The 19,026-nt window shown below is 45.0% G+C and overlaps 2 protein-coding genes and 1 long non-coding RNA gene across 5 annotated transcripts; 2 read left to right on the top strand and 1 right to left on the bottom strand.

Moving 5' to 3' along the window:
- Window positions 1-222: 222 nt before the first annotated feature.
- Window positions 223-3,068, top strand: LOC308162194. Its single transcript, XR_013937582.1, has 5 exons — window positions 223-286; window positions 412-494; window positions 752-774; window positions 2,747-2,805; window positions 2,944-3,068. It is a non-coding gene; the product is annotated as an uncharacterized lncRNA (long non-coding RNA).
- Window positions 3,069-5,577: 2,509 nt separating this feature from the next.
- Window positions 5,578-9,499, top strand: LOC308162739 (uncharacterized protein; the record flags this gene model as incomplete). The annotated part of the gene is made up of 6 exons (XM_080536881.1): window positions 5,578-5,582; window positions 7,441-7,465; window positions 7,703-7,769; window positions 7,886-8,404; window positions 8,510-8,581; window positions 8,914-9,499. 6 exons carry the CDS (start codon window positions 5,578-5,580, stop codon window positions 8,988-8,990), a joined length of 765 nt encoding a protein of 254 aa, XP_080393007.1. The 3' UTR covers window positions 8,991-9,499.
- A 1,732-nt stretch (window positions 9,500-11,231) lies between these two features.
- LOC308161690 (RCC1 and BTB domain-containing protein 1-like) lies at window positions 11,232-18,177 on the bottom strand (the record flags this gene model as incomplete). Of its 3 annotated transcripts, none has more annotated exons than XM_080535738.1 (11): window positions 11,232-11,372; window positions 11,713-11,843; window positions 13,054-13,205; window positions 13,340-13,492; window positions 13,665-13,877; window positions 14,102-14,244; window positions 14,420-14,527; window positions 14,773-14,931; window positions 16,348-16,514; window positions 16,810-16,960; window positions 18,052-18,177. In XM_080535738.1, the coding sequence occupies 11 exons, from the start codon at window positions 18,175-18,177 to the stop codon at window positions 11,232-11,234; spliced, it is 1,644 nt and encodes a 547-aa protein (XP_080391864.1). The 3 variants fall into 3 exon arrangements, with proteins under 3 accessions (XP_080391864.1, XP_080391865.1, XP_080391866.1); XM_080535739.1 differs by having other exon boundaries at window positions 13,313-13,466; window positions 13,687-13,877; XM_080535740.1 differs by having other exon boundaries at window positions 13,340-13,466; window positions 13,687-13,877.
- Between the last annotated feature and the right edge of the window lie 849 nt (window positions 18,178-19,026).

Genomic DNA, 19,026 nt, shown 5'->3' with positions numbered 1-19,026 from the left:
CAATAATATTCTTTATAATTTCCAGATGTTCTGTCTCATCTGTGAAAAGAAGGAGGAAAGCGTTAGTGTAGACCGGGTTACTGGTGCCATTATCAAGTGAGTATGAGGATGTTTTTGAATTGTTATTATTTATGTATATCATTGATGTCAGTAGCTCATCATGCTTTGACAGTGTAGCGTGTCTCTGTGTCTGCCCTTAGGTTTTACTGTGAAAAGCACAGGCAACGATCAAAGCACAGGCGACGATCAAAGCACAGGCGACGATCATTGTCTGAAAAACAGAGTGGTAAGTTGTTTGTTTTGTCTCACATCTCCCTGTCTTGCACTAACATAGACTTCTCTTTTGGATGTGATGTGCTCTCTAGTTTCAATTCAAGATTAATCATTTAGGAAAATGTTTGAATCGAATAGGCCAGCGTGCTGTGGCTGGACCATCGTGCAATGCCAGTGACTCAAACATTTCCAGAAATAGCAGACGACAAACATCATCCAAGGTCTGTGTTTAACTGTTCATAATGCCTTTCTACACTACAGTAAAGTCAGTCACTTGTTTGCTAATGTAGTCCTATTATAATATCAGTGTGTATCAGCGAAGGTAGACATCATTGTAGTGATGCATGCATGTAACAAAATGAGGAAACGTGTTTTACACCATTCCTCATTCCATTCCATGTATTACAATGAGCCCGTCCTCCGATTTCTACCGTTACAGGTGTGAATCTAATTCTCTTTATTTATTTTTTTGTAACAGAGACCATTGAGTCCTCCAAGCAAGTATGTATTGCGATGCTTGCATGCTGTTGTTGGGCTGTCTCTGACTATCTTACCCTTTTGAGTTTTTATCTTTTTGACTGTATATTTTGTACATTTAAGTAGGGATGCACGATATTATCGGCACCGATATTTATCGGCCCGATATTGAGGAATTAATGTTTATCGGTATCGGTATTTATTATAAAATTAGCCGATATTTAAACCGATAATATGAAGCCGGAAATATTTCTGCTTCCGGTTTCCGGTTTCCGCACTCTGCTTCCGGGTTCCGCGCTCAGGCACGCAGTTTGTATAGACGAGACGCGAGCGAAACATGCCTTCCCCTGTGTGGACATTCTTCACAATTTCTAAGGCAGATGTTGCGTTTGCAATTTGCAATACATGTTCAACAAAAGTTCGGAGAGGAGGGCAAAGGGCAAAGAGTTACAACACAACGAATCTAATAAGTCACCTGAAGAATCACCATTGCAAGCACGCTGTATGGAAGGAATATCAAGCACTCGTAGCAGAACACGTTAGCCCAGCCACGGAAAAAAAATCCGCGGTGCCTATTGAAAACGCATTTGAAAACAGCAGGAAGTTCACTCGAGACAGCTCAAAGGCTCAAGCCATCAATGAAAAAATAATGGAGTTGATGGCCCTCGACGACCAGCCTTTCTCTGTAGTAGAAGATAAAGGATTTCGCCAGCTAATTTCACATTTAGAGCCCCGGTATGTACTCCCAAGTCGCCGCTATTTTGCAGACGTGTGCCTGCCGGCTCTGTATGATACAGTCGCCACACACATCCATAGTCTGATCGATACTAGCGTAAGCCAGATAAGTTTTACCACGGACATATGGACTTCTGACGTTAGTCCAGTCAGTATGCTTAGTTTAACGGCCCAGTGGCTGGATGAGGACTTCAATATGAAGAAGACACTGCTGCATGCGCAGGAGTTCTCCGGTTCGCATACTGCGACAGCCATCCGCGGCGCTTTTGAAACCATGTTTGGACAGTGGAATATACCTAAGGAGCGGGTGCACGTTGTGCTGAGGGACAATGCGCGCAATATGGTCAGGGCTTGTGATGAATGTGAAGTTGCAAGCTTGGGCTGTATGGCCCACAGTTTACAACTTGCCGTTAATGAGGCTGTACTGAGCCAGAGAAGTATATCCGACTGTGTTGCGATCGGGAGGAAGATGGTAGGACACTTTAAGCACTCCCAACTCGCCTTCTCCCGTTTGAAAGATTTACAGACACAACTGGGAATGAAAACCACACGGCTCCAACAAGACGTACCAACGCGATGGAACAGCACGTTTTATATGCTTAGGAGTTTGTTGGAGCAGAAGCTGTTGTTTTCATAAAAGGAGGCCAGATCTTGGCTAAAAAAAGCATTGTGCACTGTATAACAGATTCTGTTTGTTAGAGGAAATAATAAATGAACATTTGAAGACTCAGAAGTGTTCTCTTTGTTGTGTTAACAATAGTGATGTAAGTTAGATTTGGTGAGATCACTATGGAATATTAAATCATCAATCTTTGCTCACTACATAGCCTTTCTTACCTTCAGGTGTGCATGAACTACAGGTTATCAACTGTGAAATGATATCTGAATGGTCTTTATTGTCATTGATATAGTACAGGTACCAAACAACGAAATTTGGGAGGGGGAGCTCCCCTGGTGCTAGGAAAGAAAAAATAAAATAATAATAATAATATCGGTATCGGTATCGGTATCGGCCACGAGAAGCGGGTAAATATCGGTATCGGTATCGGTTGGGAAAAATGCATATCGTGCATCCCTACATTTAAGATGTCATGCCTAAAGTTAATTGTCTGCTATGATGGATGTCTGTCTCAGATACTCGACTATCACATTTGAGTGCATGCAATGTGATTATAGTTTTTGTTTAAATGTTCAGAACCTAAGGCTGCAATTCTGTTTGTCTTGTTGCTGAACATGGCTTGTGGTCACTCTTCTGTCCCAGGCAGGATGAGAGCTTATCCAAACCAAAGTCCAGAAAGATATTGAATGCCTCAGATTTAGGTTGGTTGCCTCATTTATTCAGCAGTGCTCCTTCATCTGTCTGTCAAATTATTCCATGGGTGAGAAATTACACTGCTTTACCCTTCCACACGTAATGACTGATATATTCACTGTATTCATGTTTGTGTTTTCTGACAGAGGGAGGTGAAAATGACATTGACATGGAGTTGGCTCCTCTAGACTCAGATCTAGACAGCAGTGGAAACTCAGAACAAAGGGTGAGGCCTTGGCTAGGCCATGGGATACTGGAACATGTTTGCTAGCAGAAACAGTGTTCTTACACATATCTCTCTCTCTCTCTCTCTCTTCATAGGTGTCTGGATATAAACCTGACAGGTAGCAGGCTTTTGACTTGACTTCCAATTACCTCATACTGTAGTTGGAAGGGAAAGACAGAAGTAGATTTGGTACATTCTAGAAGGCCGTGAATTAGAACATGATACAGAGTGTATTATTTATTAATGAACCTTCAACGGATTACATGTTTATGCTGGACATGAACATTTTCAATTCTTAATCAAGGGTCATGTTACTTTTGGGCATTGTCTGTGAAATTCTGTTTAAATAACAGGTTATAATATCAGTGATCATGTGATTAGCCTGCAGGCAAAATGTTATGCAAAGGAAGAAAGATAGACAGAATAGCCTTACTGCTTACCTGACTGTTACAATTACGCCATAGAGAAACAATATGTTTGTCTTATGTAACAGAACCGATGCTGAGACCCCTGGAGCCTCCAGGAAAGGTAATACATCTGTTTTTCTTTTTTATTGAGTTAACCACAGAGGTTAAAAGGTAAAAAGGCATATACACATTTACAGTGTTGGGGAATAGTTCCACTACATGTAGCTTACAATATTAGTAGTGTTTTCAGTAGCTAACATGCCACGTTTTGGTGTAGCCTCTAACTACTGTCAATACTCACCCAAAAAAGAATAACCACACTGCAAATAAAAATAAATGTCATTATTATTCCAGCCCTTGAACTTCAAAATATCCTACAGTACCCCCCCCCCCTCTTTCCACTTGGTTGCACCTCACTCTCAATCCTGACTCAATAATCTTGTGATTTAACTCAGTCGTGTGCCTTCTGTTACACAAACTGTTTTGCAAGAGTCACAGTACAGCATGGACCAGGACCAAAACGTAATTAAGCACATTTATGAAACCAACCAACTCCACCGAAAAGACTTGTGTTCACATGTGAGCTGAAAACCCAAAGTGTGTGTACTTTCCACAGCAAAAAAGTCGTAAACAAACGTAAGATATTACAGCCAATCAGACGGCTGGACATTACTAGACATCAGAGTCTCGAACTTGCCACCTGATTTGAGAGTCTGACCTGCCAACACACATGACAGTTTCTTCAAATACCGATGTAAACCAGCTACAATACGAGCTAGCAATTTGAACTTGAGGAGTGAGTCTTACCATCTTAACTCAGTGAAATGTACAACAAACAAGACTTATAAAGAACATGTTAAGTAACCGTCTCCCACCCGATGCTGACTTCCCACCTCATCGTTTTCCTACACATCAGGGGCCTCATTTATAAAAAAAAGTTTTTTGACTTTCACGTAAGCACTGATTTTTCTAAACGGACGTAAGCATTATTTATAAAACGGGCTGAGATGGTTTAAAGTTGCGTACGTGCTTCCTTCTATAAATACCAACGCAGGTAAAATGAGCGCAGGTGAATGAGGTTTGTATTAACGCCTGTGATAGCGGCTCAATTATAGCGGCTGAATTAAGACAAGTGCTATAATATAGGGTAGGCGTTCGTCTGGAAGCGGGAGAGGGCAGAGAAGGGTGGCTTCTCGGTAAGTTGCATTTGTAACGTTTGATCATAACAACTAACCAGGCACATGCTTATACTCAGTACTCAAGTTGTAAAAGAAAATCAGGGGAGGTGGTGGATTTTATCATATGAGGACAATTTTAGCATCCCCTCAGCGTCAGTGACTTCAGTGTCAGTAACTTGGTAAAAATGTCACTGCATGTGTGCGTGCCCCCTCGCACCTTGAAATAGCAATAATACCACGTTCATTGATAAAATGACAAAGTATGTAAAGAGGGGGGCAATTTTGACTGTTTTTATTTCTGGCAACTCGAGTGCTGCTTATACTGTAATAATATAATGGTCTTATTCTTATCAGGTGGTCTTATTCTTATATGGCTGCTCCCTCCCAGACACCGGAGAAAATCCAGTATAATTTAGCGCGTGGCCGGGCAAGGTCCGTTGTGGAACGCACTAGGCGTGTTGAAGGGGAGATATAGACAGCTCCGGAGGGATATAAAGGAAGACTGAAATACAATCATAAACATCAGTTCCTTTTAAATCTTGAATTAAACTAATTTTCTCGGCTGATAACAACATCGTTAATTTTATTACGAGCCACTTGCATGAATTACAGTAGGCAGTGCGGCTCACATTCCTGTTATAACTCCGCATAACCAGTAGGTAATGTGCGTACGCAAGGTCAATACTTGACGTAGAGCTACGATCGTTTCCACGGTCAAATTGACTCACGTTGAAATTGTATAAATCACTACGTTGACGTGGTTTTCTACGTACGACACGGGTAATGTTACGACGGTCCAGATGTACCTCGATTAGTTAGTTTAATTAATCTCATTTTGAGTAATTAATAATTAATAAGAAATTACCTTGCCCCCGCCCAGCTAGGTTTCCCCCCCTTTTTTCTCTCTTTGATTTCGTTTATTGTTTTCTTGCCATTTGCCTAAAACACATGTTGTGTGTCCAAGTAATGATGCCGTAGTTCAGTTGGCGGCTTTTGATGTGTGTGTGTGTGCTCGCGCGAGTGTCATGATACGTTGGGATGTGAGTGAGCTGAGGAGAGAGTGGAGAGCAGCGAGTTGTAAGAGTAAGAAAGTTGAATGTTTGGAGACCAGAGCCGGGGTATTATTGAGTTGTGTAAAGTGTGAGTACCGTATTTTCCGCACTATAAGGCGCACCGGATTATAAGGCGCACCTTCAATGAATGGCCTATTTTAGAACTGTTTTCATATACAGGGCGCACCGGATTATAAGGCGCACCGGATTATAAAGCGCATAGAATAGAAAATACTGCAGTCAAACGTTTGACTGGGGTTGCGTTACGGCCAAGCTCCACCTACTGCGTTGCGTCACCTCTCCATCGGTGTTGTGTCAACTTCCCGTTGTCCATGCTCCACCTGAGCGTTGTCACCGTCAACGTTCTACCTGCTCCACTGTCAAAAATATATATTTTTCCACCTCAAGTATCAGCCGTTCGTCATCCATTTTTGCAACAAGCGTCAAGGACCTGCGGTGATTCACAGCTGACTCGCGTGAATAGCAATTCGCAATAGCTGCGACCACGAGATATAGAGTAGTTAGCTACAAGCATTTTCAATCTGGTATTATCTCTATTAGTGAATTAACCGCTGTGGTGATTTAACAGCTGATAAAAATACATCAAGTAGACTACAAACAGAGAAAAACAATAAAACAACACCAGAAAACAACCAATAGGCTATACAATTATAACCAACAACCAATATGTGACAGCTCCTGGTGAAATGTGCAACGTCATTTTTCAGTTTTGTGACTCTGAACGCAGCCACAGCTACGAACGCTGCTAACAAAACACATCGCTACGAAGGTCTAAACTGTATTTTAATAACATGACAACATGCTGGGAGAACATCGACATGCTAAAAACACATAACTACACATAACTAGATGAACACACAGTTCTTGCTTTTGAACACCAGCTAAAACGAAAGTATGTTTACAAGTAAACCCTCCCTTACCGGTAGCCTCCGGCAAACGAGAATAATGAATCCAATACACAAATTATAAGTGTTTAGTGATCGTTAAACTGTTGTTTATTATATCGAGTGGGTACTTTAAAACTTCAAGTTGAAAGCACCAAGAAGGACCGCCTCGAAATTCATCGATGTTCATGTCCCGTGCTCGCGCTGTTGCCTTAGTGACTGTAGAGACGCTTCTACTTGCAGCTCTCTGTTCAACAACCCACTGTTGGAGTTTGTCCTCTAACTGTCTAACTGTGGCCATCTCGCTTTGTTCCCACGGAAACTCTGTTTAGTCTTCTTTACTTGGGGTCTTTATACACACAAGTGGTGTGGGACTGTGTGTAAGCACAACACCGGTGTTTACTGATTACCGTAATGCTTCAAGCGGTGCGGCTTTGTAGTTTACCAGTCGTACTGAAACATTTTGACAGAGCGCCTTGAGCGCCGTGTACAACCAGTATGGATCAACCAATTAACAAATTGATCCATATATAAGGCGCTCCGGGTTATAAGGCGCACTGTCGTTTTTTTGGAAAATTAAAGGCTTTTAAGTGCGCCTTATAGTGCGGAAAATACGGTAATAGTGTAAATAGTAACCAACGTTATTATACGTGGTTATTATAAGACATAGTTTGGACTGTCAGCTGCCTTGCGTGCAGCGAAGAGACGGGGAGGCGTTAGCTAGCTACTAATAAGATCAACATTTGATCTGAGTACTTTCTATAAATGAGGCCCCAGCACTGGTAAAGTAATGTTGGCTGATGTTATCGTCCAGAGGCATTGAAATCAAAACAACTGCTGTTTTCTGCAGGAAACCTCCCAGCTTCTCCAAACAGAAACACGGAGGAAGATGATGACTCAGTGAGTTAGTTCACACTTCACCGTATTCTTGTCAGGAACCATCAGTGATGTTACAGATTACTGACGATCAGTCAAATCATCTACCCCCCCTACGAGGTGCACTGACCTCACTCCTAACATAATGTTCATTGTTATTATTGACAACACAGTTGTCTCGTGTTATTTACATTTCAAAAGCTTTATATACATAATGGTGTGTAAGTGAGGTGAGCTGTGGTGGACATCTTGTCTCTCCAGGATGTGGAGTCCCAGAGCTTGTTGCCAGTGACCGTCTTTGTGGGATCTGAGTCCACCCAGATCACAGGTACCTGACATTGGCCAGTTGAAAGATGGAACCAGATATAACCTGTGTAACACGTCTTCCACAAGGTGAACAAAGATGCCAAGTCATGTTGTGGCTGTCTCTTTCTCTCCTCTCAGAGTTCAGTTCTACACTGGATTCTGCTACTGGTCCTGGTTCCTCTCAGGGCTGTGATCCAGAGCAACATGATTCACCTTTGCCCTCTAGTCAACATGCTGGCTCTCACTCACCAGGACCCACTGATGACCCTGTCTCTCCTGTCCCCACTGATGACCCTGTCTCTCCTGTCCCCACTGATGACCCTGCCGGTCCAGTCCTTTCACCTGATGACCCTGTCTCTCCTGTCCCCACTGATGACCCTGCCGGTCCAGTCCTTTCACCTGATTCAGATTCAGATTCAGAGCTCTGCAAAACACCTGTCCCCCCGCCTTCCCTATACCCTTCCATCACCCCCCCTCCCTCCCATGTGACCCATCCCTCCTCTTCCAAGGGGACACCTGGGGAGCCCAGCTCTGACTCCGCCATCTTCTGGAAGAGGTGTAACGAGGCTGGATGTACACAGTCCATCTTCTCTGCCTTCATCAACGACATGATGAGCATCTCCAAAAGGATCCAGGGTGGCCAGGCGAGCCAGGAGGGTGAGGATGTCTATACAACCCACTGTAGTGCTCCAAATCATGTCAATGCCTTTATGCTGTTATCGAGTCAAATCGATTCACTGGTTCTTTCTTTTCCACTCATAGATTACGACCACTCCCTAATGGTGATGGAAACTTCTGGAAAGCTTGCACAGCAACTGGCAGAGCAGGAGAGAGGTGGGGAATGACACCGAAGTAATGGCACTGATAGTTTTGAAGTGCTTTGTTTGTCTGTTGTCCAGACCCCTCTTTGTATCTTCTATGCTAAGTTACCTCACATCAGTGGACAGACCAAAGATCTGATGTAAGTTTTAGATTAGGTTTACAAGATGCGTTGTTGCTGGTCTGGAACAATAAAATGCACACTAGCCCTTTAGGGAGTTTTGAGTATTGATTGTAAGTCGCTTTGGAATAAGGCGTCTGCTAAATGCCAAAAATGTAAATGAGTTCTACTCTACATAGAACTGCACTAGATGACTATAATGGTAGTATTTGTTCTCCCTGTTCAGATTTGGAGAGGAGACACAGGGAGTTGCAGGGGGCCACAGAGGCCATGAAGAAGGCCTTAACAGTCCTGAGGAGATGAAGACCCACTGGTACATCATCAACTACACCCTCCAGAATGCACTGCAGTTTCTTGAAACAGTTAGGGTGTGTTCGTAAATACACTCGGAGCAAGGGAGTGGATCCGGGGTGCTCTCTGACCGTTCCGAAATGTTATTGTTTTTTGGATTTTAGTCTCTTTTTTATTTTTTTACAATTTTTTATATAGTATAAGGAATTTCAATCAGAATTGTAATATTGTGAATTTTAATATTGCCAGATCTGTGGTTGTCTGTAAGCAACAACGTTTGTGTTCCTTTTGATTTGAGTTACTGTGTGCCTCTGCACAAATCTAAAGCTCAAATGTAGAGTGATGTTCCCTGAGTAGAACTCAGCAGTGGAGGCAGAAATGGGAGGACGGGCTCATTGTAAATGCATGGATGGATTCAAACATGTTTCCGATACCAGCCTGTGCATTTTCATCTCCTCCAGCCTCCACTGTAACTCACGTTCCTATTGTTGTATCCTACATCCTGACCAAATTGTGCCTTTTACCGCTGTGGTCTACTTGGATTCGCACTGGTAATACTCTGTATAAAATAAAGGGAGGGAAATTTTTTGTAATTGCATGTTTATTGTTTATTTATATTTGGTCATATAACCAAATTCACTGGCACTCCATACAATTGGCATACAGACATAACTGATCATTGATGTCTAATACACAACATCAATAATAATAATTTTGCCATTTAGCAGACGCTTTTATCCAAAGCGACTTACAATTACGAATTACAGGGACAGTCCCCCTGGAGTAACTGAGGGCTAAGTGCCTTACTCAAGGGCACACTAGTAGTGGTGTGGTTTCAGGCGGGATTTGAACTCACAACCTTCCGATCGGAAGTCCAACACACTATCCACTAGACCACCACTACCCCCCACTACGGTAGCATTTCTTCAAAACATGAAAATAAGCAAGTCATAATGTTTGTATAATATTTTTGGACAGCTTATAATGTAGTGCAAACATTACTGAAAAGTAATAAATGACCTTCTAGAAATGTGTGAAATCTTCTGTAACATAACATACAGCTTGTCGCTAAGATAATTAATGGGGGGGAAAGATTGTTAACAGTGCAAATGTCTAACCCCTAGCACCAAAGCATCAGCAAGGCCAGTCCTTCTAAGGGTGCACCCAGAACACAACCAACCCTATGGGATGTATTTTTGAAAACAGTGCAAAAGCGGGTGCTGGTAGTAGCGCTGAAATATTTGTGCTATTTTCAAGGCCAGATTTTCTCAGCGCACCTGATGGCACTTGGGCTGTTCACTGTAATGAACACGCCAGTATTACTGCTACTCCACCCACCTCAGCTCAGTTAAGAGAGCTTCGGTGCTGTTGTGTTTTCACCAGTTCCCGCTGACACAAATTGTCAATACGCCGACGTTTGTACATTTCACGCCGGCTGAAAGAGCACGATATTCTCAATGACTGAAGCTCAATTGAAGCTTCACTGCCAGTGTTCGCTAGGACATGCAGAATCACAGTCTTCAATATGTGAGGTTGTGTCTGTCCCCTCGCATAGCTTCATCACCTGGCAGATGAGGAAACCCCTATGTACTGTGATATGTTCACACTGCATTAGAGTCACAAATGGTTCACTTGTATTTGACCTGGAACAGATTTAAGACTGGACACCACCCTGTTCAAAATGGAGTATCACTTAGCCCAGTGAGATTCGTGGAGTTAGAAGGCGAATCACAATCACACCCAAGCATTATCAATGCACCACAGTAAGAGCAAAATGTGCCACCAAAGTATAGTGCTGTTACTCAATTCATAGTACAATTGGAAAAAAATCATGTAGCAAAATACACATGGTCTTAAGATATTAACTGGAACTACAAAAGCATAGGAGATTTTCTCTGAACAGTTCAGAATTAGAGACGGTCTCTTCATTGTGCATTGCCACTCAAGACTCCCCAGTCATCAAGGATGGAACTGATTAACCTGCCATCCATGCGTGATGAACCGCACGAAGGCAAGCACTGTGGCTAATACAACAGCAGACTGAACATCCTCCTAGTGCTGTTAGGGACAGCAGGGCTTTAGCTTAGCTTAGCTTCCCGTGTTTGAGAAATTGGGTTCTGGTCAAGAATGAGATAAAGCAAGGATTAGACAAAGATGCCGTAAAAACTTCCACGATTCTCCAGGAAGCGCATCCAAATGGCGCCTGTGACATCATCTCTGCCTAATCCTTCTCAGTCTCATTCTGGTTAGTGGTCAGTTCTTGAAGGCCCCACAGCGGCTGGCTCGGGAGATGAACTCTTTGACCATGTTGCCGTCGATCTGCCAGAAGGCGGTGGTCTGGGTCACCTCTGTCAGGTGGTTCACACAGAACTTAAAGCAAAACTCTTCCAGGTCCTGAACACAACCAGTTTAAACAGACAGTTAGACACGTCAACCACAACGCTAACACTAAACAAGAGTAGATACCGTTAACCAGTTACCCTTAACCACTGACACAGGGTCAGGTAGTTGTTCATCTCCCTAATGGGTTGAGGTTATGATTGGAGGTAGGGTAATCTGATCCTAGATCTGTGATTGGGGGGTGCATCTTCTATACAAGTTTGAATAAGATTTCTGCCTCAAGAGATTGATGAGAAATCTAAAGCGGCATACACTATGCCGTACAGGTCAGGGGTGAGAGGTCAGGGGTGAGAGGTCAGGGTTGAGGGGTGAAGGGGTGGGAGACGGGACTGACCTCAGCGTCGTAGCGTACGGCCGCAGCGAGCAGAGAGAAGGCGTTCTCCACGGTGATGCCCCTCTTTATGATGTGCTGACACAGGCGCTTCAGACGGTTCTCACAGTACGACGTGGCCAAGTCCAGCAGCCCTGCAGAGAGAACAGAGACGGACAGGTTTGTATCACGGTTCGCTCAGCGCTCGAGAGATGCACTTCTTCCGGGCCTGAGATGGGGTTCGATCCAATCTATTCTGACATGTACAGTGCTGTGAAAAAGTATTTGCCCCCTTCCCGATTTCGTCTGTTTTTGCATGTTTGTCACACTTAAATGTTTCAGATCATCAAACCGTTTTTATTGTATATTACACAAAGATAACCTGAGTAAATAGAAAATGCAGTTTTTAAATGATGATTTCATGTATTAAGGGGAAAATGCTATTCAACCCTACCTGGCCCTATGTGAAAAAGGAATTGCCCCCCCTTAACAACCAACCGATTAAACACATTTGTTTGAAAGCTGAGTTAAATTTCACAAGCCACACCTACGCCCGATTACTGCCAGACCTGTTCAATCTAGAAATCTCTTAAATAGAACTTAAACCAAGTGAAGTAGCCTAAAATATATATATAAATTATTTATGCAGGCCCACTCATATTTTTTTTTTTATTGTGATAGAGACAGTAGAGATTTTGACAGGAAGGATGGGTGAGAGAGAAGGGATGACACGCAGGATATGTCCACGGTCGGAATCAAACCGGGAACCCTGCGGTTACATGGTCGACGCTTAACCCGTTACGCCACCTAAGCGCCCCAGCCTAAAAGATCTTAAGCAGCACATGATGCCTCCATCCAAAGAAACCAAAATTAGTCCAAGAGCGCAACGACGACTCGTCCAGGTCACAAAAGAATCCAGAAGAACATCTAAAGAACTGCAGGCCTTATGTCCATGATTCCACAATAAGAAAGAGACGGGGCAAAGATGGCATCCATGGGAGAATGCCATGGAGAAAACCACTGCTGAGAAAAAAGAACACAAAGGCTCGTCTCACATTTGCCAAAAACCATCTTGATGAACCCCCAACATTTTGGGAAAAAATTCAAAAGTGGAGGGTGTGGGTGGTGTTTTTTGGAAGGTGTGGGCCCCGTTACATTTGCAAACATGCAAAAACAGACGAAATTGGGAAGGGGGCAAATACTTTTTCACAGCACTGTATGTGGCTGACATTGCAAAGCAATAAGTCGCGTCAGTCGGACTCCAGCTGAGATACAGAACAATAGTTGGTCTTGAGCACATTCCCGTTGGACAATACCTCCCATTGAGGCTTATTTTGTGTGGGTGTGGCTGTGTATAGGACTGACCAATAGCGTCCTCAGGAGACAGGTCCACATTGTCCGTGTAGAGGAACTCGAGGAAGGCGCGGTAGACAGGGTAAGAGAACTGGTCTATCTCGATCACTTCCTTCATGTCTTCATTCCAATGGGACTGGAACATGGATCTGAAGTGCTCACACCTGGAAGAAGAGGTGTGTGTGTGTGTGTGTGTGTGGGGGGGGGGGGTAGTTTAGTTAATCCATTGACGAGTGGGCCAACTGATAGATCTTGGTTGGAGGGATATGACCCCTGGGGGGGGGGTGTTAGACCTGACCTGATCTTGAGCACAGCCTTGTGGACGTGGATGTATTTGCCCTCCACGCTGACTTTGAGGTCGGCCGTCTCCGGGCTGTCAAACTCCTTCTTCAGAGACTGAGCCACCGTCAGGAAGTCGTCATGCTCTGGAGAGGAGCACACACACACACACCTTCACGGTCAGGGACGTCCACACAACACCTTTCTCATTCTGACGCACACACGCACACAGGCACACACACACACTCACTCACACTCTCAGACACTCATAGACACTCACAGACACTCACAGACACTCACAGACACTCACAGACAGACACTCAGACACTCATAGACAGACACACACACACACACACGCCTCCTTACCCATGGAAAGCAGCCTCCACATGACGGAGGGCGTGGCGAAGCAGGCAAACACGTCATCGGTGCAGGTGAAGTGCGTGAGGTGGGGTAGGACGATGGACTGCCCCCTACACTGGCCCCACATGTACACCTGGCCGCTCTGGGTCTTAGCCGCAGACGTGTGGGTGGAGTGGCACGCCGCCACCTCCACGATCCTGCTGGAGGACACGGGAGGCGGGAGGAAGGGTTCAGAGTGAGTGAGTGAGTGAGTGAGTGAGTGAGTGAGTGTAAAAGAACAAAAAGGAAGAGAGGGAGAGAGAGAATGTGGAGCTTTTCAAAAACCCTCGTCTCAATGTGTGTGAGTGTGTGTGTGAGTGTGTGTGTGTGTGTGTGTGAGTGTGTGTGTGTGTATGTAGACTGCCCCCCCCCCCCCTCTCACCTCTCTTTCTCAGCCATGATCTGTACTGGGCTGAGCTGGTTGCTCTTGTTGCCCAAGCCCAGCTGCCCGTACGTGTTGGCCCCCCAGGCGTAGAGCAGCCCCTCGTCGGTCAGGGCCAGGGAGTGGGCGTAGCCAGAGGCAATCTGGGGAGGGGGGGGGGGGGGCAGGGGCGGAGAGGCTTCAGAGGAGGCAGGTAGCCTACTCTACACACTACAGCCACATATGCCATCTAACCTTAACCCTAATATTAACTATAAGGCTAAGCCTCAGTCTCTAACATGTGTGTGTGTGTGTGTGTGTGTGTGTGTGTGTACTCACCTGTAGCACACATAAGCCTTGCAGGGCTATCAGGCGACAAGGAGTCAGCTGGTTCCCATTGTTGCCCAGCCCCAGCTGGCCGTTCCCATTATAACCCCAGCCGTACACCTGGGGAACACACACACCGGCAGATAGACAGACACAGACAGACACACAGACAGACACAGACACACACACACACACACACAGACACACAGACACACAGACACAAAGACACACAGACAGACACACAGACACCAGTAAGACTTCAATCTGAGTTCCCCAGACCAGGGGGATACTGTCCCTCAGCGGCCCAGTCCGTCACTCACAACTCTCCAGCGTCATACCAGTCACAAGCACTCAAAGTCACTCGCCTCTCCATTGTCCACCACAGCCAGAGAAGAGGTCTGACCACAGGCCACGCCCACCGCCACCTTGTTCTGCAGGCAGTTGGACACCCTCCGGGGGGTGGGTTGGTTGGCCGTGGAGCCAGAGCCCACCTGACCGCAGTTATTGTAGCCCCAGGCATACACCTGGGAGAGGGGGGGAGGGAGGTTAATGTTCGGGGGAGTAAAGGGATCTGTTGGATTGGAGGGGACAGAGCAGGACGGGAGTACTGAGCTGCATCAAGGAATCTAGACAGTCCCTCGTACTAAAAACACACCAGCCTTGTGACGGTGCTTTATCTCCCATGCTTGTCAGTAAGTAAAATGTATTTCTATAGCACCTATCTCAGACCAGGGGTCACAAAGTGCTTTACATATATAAGAACATAATAAAAGAGCAAAAGTTATAGCAGGTTAAAATAGGCAAACAAGTGAGAATAAGAACAAGTAACAAACAACAAGTGTACAACAATATCAAAAGGACACAGAAAGACAGGATTTTGGGGTTAGCCAAAAGCCTGTCTATACAGGACAGTCTTTAGCTGTTTTTTAAAAGCCTCGACCGAGACCGCTGATCTAAGATCCAAGGGAAGAGCATTCCAAAGCTTGGGAGCCACAGTTTGGAATGCTCGATCACCCTTGGTTTTTAATCTGGCACGGGGGACAACCAACAAACCCTGGTCAGAGGACCTGAGAGACCTACTGGGGCTGTAAGGACGCAGTAGGTCACAGATGTATGCAGGTGCCTGACCATGAAGGGCTCTGTAAGTGATGACCAGAACCTTGAATTGAATTCTAAATTTGTGTGCCATACAGGCCCCTACATATCCACGTTACGGCGATAGCATTGAATAGGTGGTTGATTCTACTAGAACGGTGCGAGCGTGTGACTGTGGCGTAAAGCTGATTCAGTCAAAGTGTAGGCACACAATGGGGGCTTTATGCCACAGCTTAGGATTTCCAGGTTTCCAGCATAATGTAGCACTGTTAGCCGTCTGTGTGACCGAGCGTTAGGCCTGCTGCCTCGGAGCGCGACACACAGCTCCGGTCAGAAAACAACAAGTCACATGTCAAGCGAGATGTTGAGAGCCATGTTCAGGGTTCCCACACCTTCTGAAACATCAAATTCAAGCACCTTTCAAGGACTTTCAAGACTCAATTCCTTCATATTCAAGGGCCCACCACGGCATAGTTTGAGACAGATCTAGATGAGAATGTATATAATAGGAATGACCATGAAGGGTTTTCAAATCTAACAGCGTTATGTCGGTTTAAAATATAGCTAACTAATTAACCTTAGTAACTAGTATGGTTGTTTTATTCCCTTCTACATGTTACCTATATCTTTTTTGGGGGAGAGAGAGAGAGAGAGAGAGAGAGAGAGAGAGAGAGAGAGAGAGAGAGAGAGAGAGAGAGAAAGAGAGAGGGGGGAATTCAAGCACTTCCAATGACCCATGTCGATTTTCAAAAACTTTAAGGCCTTGATTTTTTTTTCTTCAAATTCACAAACTTTCTAGGATTTCAAGGACCCGTGGGAACCCTGCATGTTGTATCTGCCCTCACCTCCCCTGAGTCGGTCAAGGCCAGGGAATGATGGGAGCCGCAGGCCACCTCCGTCACCCTCTTGTTGAGCAGGTTGCCTGACACCAGTACCGGGGCCACCGCCTGGTTGGTGGTTCCGTTCCCCAGCTGGCTGTAGCCGTTATGGCCCCAGGCAAACAGCTCACCTTCTGAGAAACAAAACGGAGGATATGAAAAAAAATGTTTGGCCAGCAGCAGTAGAGTCCACATGGATAGGTCAGGTCTGGCGTCCTGGGTAAAAGACATTGGTTTTAACGCACAAACTCATGAACTCATTGACATCAGTTAGTCTTGTGTGTGTGTGTCTTTCTCTCTCTAAACACTATGGCAATGCTTTTCTGCATTCAAACACCTCGCTTAAAATGCAAAGAAATTGGGGTTGGATTAACTGTATCACGGTAGTTTTGCCATCCAGAGGGTGTGTTTGTGAAGGGGTCATCATACCCTCTGTGGCCACTAGGATGTGGGGTCCACTGCCATAGCTCATGCTGACCACCTTCCTCCCACTCAGGAAGTCCAGCTTCTTGGGTGTTATGGTGCTCAGACTGTCCCCCGTCCCCAGACAGCTACTGCAGTTCAGCCCGAACACATACACCTGCCGGAGAGAGTGAGAAACATCACCGGGTCATCGGTTTCTAAACCAAACACGTGCAGATGATGCTTCTCTGGCTCTACAGAGGGTGGTGAAAAGGGCACTGAACGCCAGTGGAAGGGCAAGACCCCAGCTTCACTCCAGGTGTTGGAGCTGTCAGGCCAGATAATGTCCGCCTGCCAAATAGTTAACCCACATCAGCCACATAGTGATCACATAGTGATAAATAATTCCATAACTGGACACTACTTTGTTTCCAATCACAGCTAGCTTACTTACTTATATCAGGCGGACAGGCATGACAGAACAACTGATTCCAAGACAGCTTCGACCTCCAAGCCAGAAGACTTTGGAACTGATAGTGCTGCTGGGCACTCACACTCTACACTCACACACAACTATATTTCTACATGTTATCTGTATGTACTCCACCATTCCAAGGCTACACTTATTGTTTCACTGTTCTATTTCTCTATTTTTGTCCTGTCCTTCTATTCCATTCCACTGTTGAGAGGTAGCTTAACAAGCATTTCATTGTACCGTTTATGGCTGTATCTTGTGCACATGATAAAGAAAGGTTGATTAGATTTTGGTCCATAACAATAAATAGAGAGAGAGAGAGAGAGAGAGAGAGAGAGAGAGAGAGAGAGAGAGAGAGAGAGAGAGAGAGAGAGAGAAAGAGAGAGAGCTAATGAGTCATACTAAAAAGTAAGTAAACACCAGTGTGGACACAGACAGGACTGATAAGAGTTTGTGTTGGCCCACACACCCTCTTTCCTCTGACAAACAAGCCTGCATAACAGTACAGAACCACACTGAGACAGACAGACTGTAGTCACTACTTATGCACACCAGTTATAGACACCTGCATTACAACATTATAGAGATTGGTGTATCAGACAGGCTGTGTGTTCCTAGGCTATACTGAACGCACAGTCAAATATCAGCAGAGGTTGGGCACTGACTGCGAAAATAAATACTCCATGATGCAACACTGAGTCATGCAAAAGCACCTTGTTTCTGACATGGCCATCTCTACTACTGATGTCATCATCCTCATCAACACAAAACCAACTTCCACTTTAACCCGTTACCTCGTCGTCATGGGTGATGTAAATGACCTCATTGGCGGAGGTTCCAAACACACAAGCCTTCCGTATGGAGGAGAGCTCCTGGGCCCCCATCAGGCTGAACAAGGGCCATTTCGTCACGTCCACCATCTTGGAGCCCCTGCGGCTCCGTGGCAACTGTGGAGGGGCGTGTCTGGAACCAGGAGAGGGGCTAGGAGGAGGGGCAGGGGAGGCCTCTGGGGGGGTGGCGCGGTCACTGCTTTTGACACTGGATGTTATGTCACACACACACACACACACACACAAGTTAATGCAATCTTATGAATAAAAACAGTTTCAGTTTGATTTCAGATGCAATGCATCATGATGAGATCACTGGGTGATGAATGGGAGTTGCTGTGCCAACATGGTTCAATGATGCCTGGTTCCAGAGTCAGTAACATCAACATCAGCTGACTGACCAATCACAATGTGAAATGTGTTTAGTCAGGTCAGGTGGCATGACAATCTCTTTGGTGGTTGCTGGATGTTCCCTGGCAAACTGGTTCTAAAATATTGGAACCCTACTTGGTCACAACTATCCAGATACATTGGTCGTGGGTCACACTTTTTGGGGGGTTGATTTCAGAAGAAAAAAAATACCAAAAAGATATAAACCAATCCCTGTCCTGGTTTACCTTTTATATTTAGTTTATAGTTTTAGATTGAATCACTCAATTAGTTCAGTTTAGTTTAGGTTTATCACCAAATTCACTCCAACTGGAACGTGTGTTCATTTGGAGATGCAGCATCTTGGCAGGACTAATTTTTCTTTGATTTGTGATCACAACATGTCAAACAAGGATCAATCATACAGTATAATCATTTGTGACAGGACTGATTATCTGCCCAAACCGGCAGGCAGGCGTCTAATTAAAAGCAGTGATTCCCACAGCATGTTAATACTTTGGGGGGCCCCCAAAGTATAATGGCTCCCCCCAAAGTATAATTATGTTATAT

This window comes from Nansenia antarctica, assembly GCF_963989245.1.
Source record: "Nansenia antarctica genome assembly, chromosome: 7".
Classification (NCBI taxonomy): domain Eukaryota; kingdom Metazoa; phylum Chordata; class Actinopteri; order Argentiniformes; family Microstomatidae; genus Nansenia; species Nansenia antarctica.
This window is presented reverse-complemented; position numbering and strand designations above follow the sequence as displayed.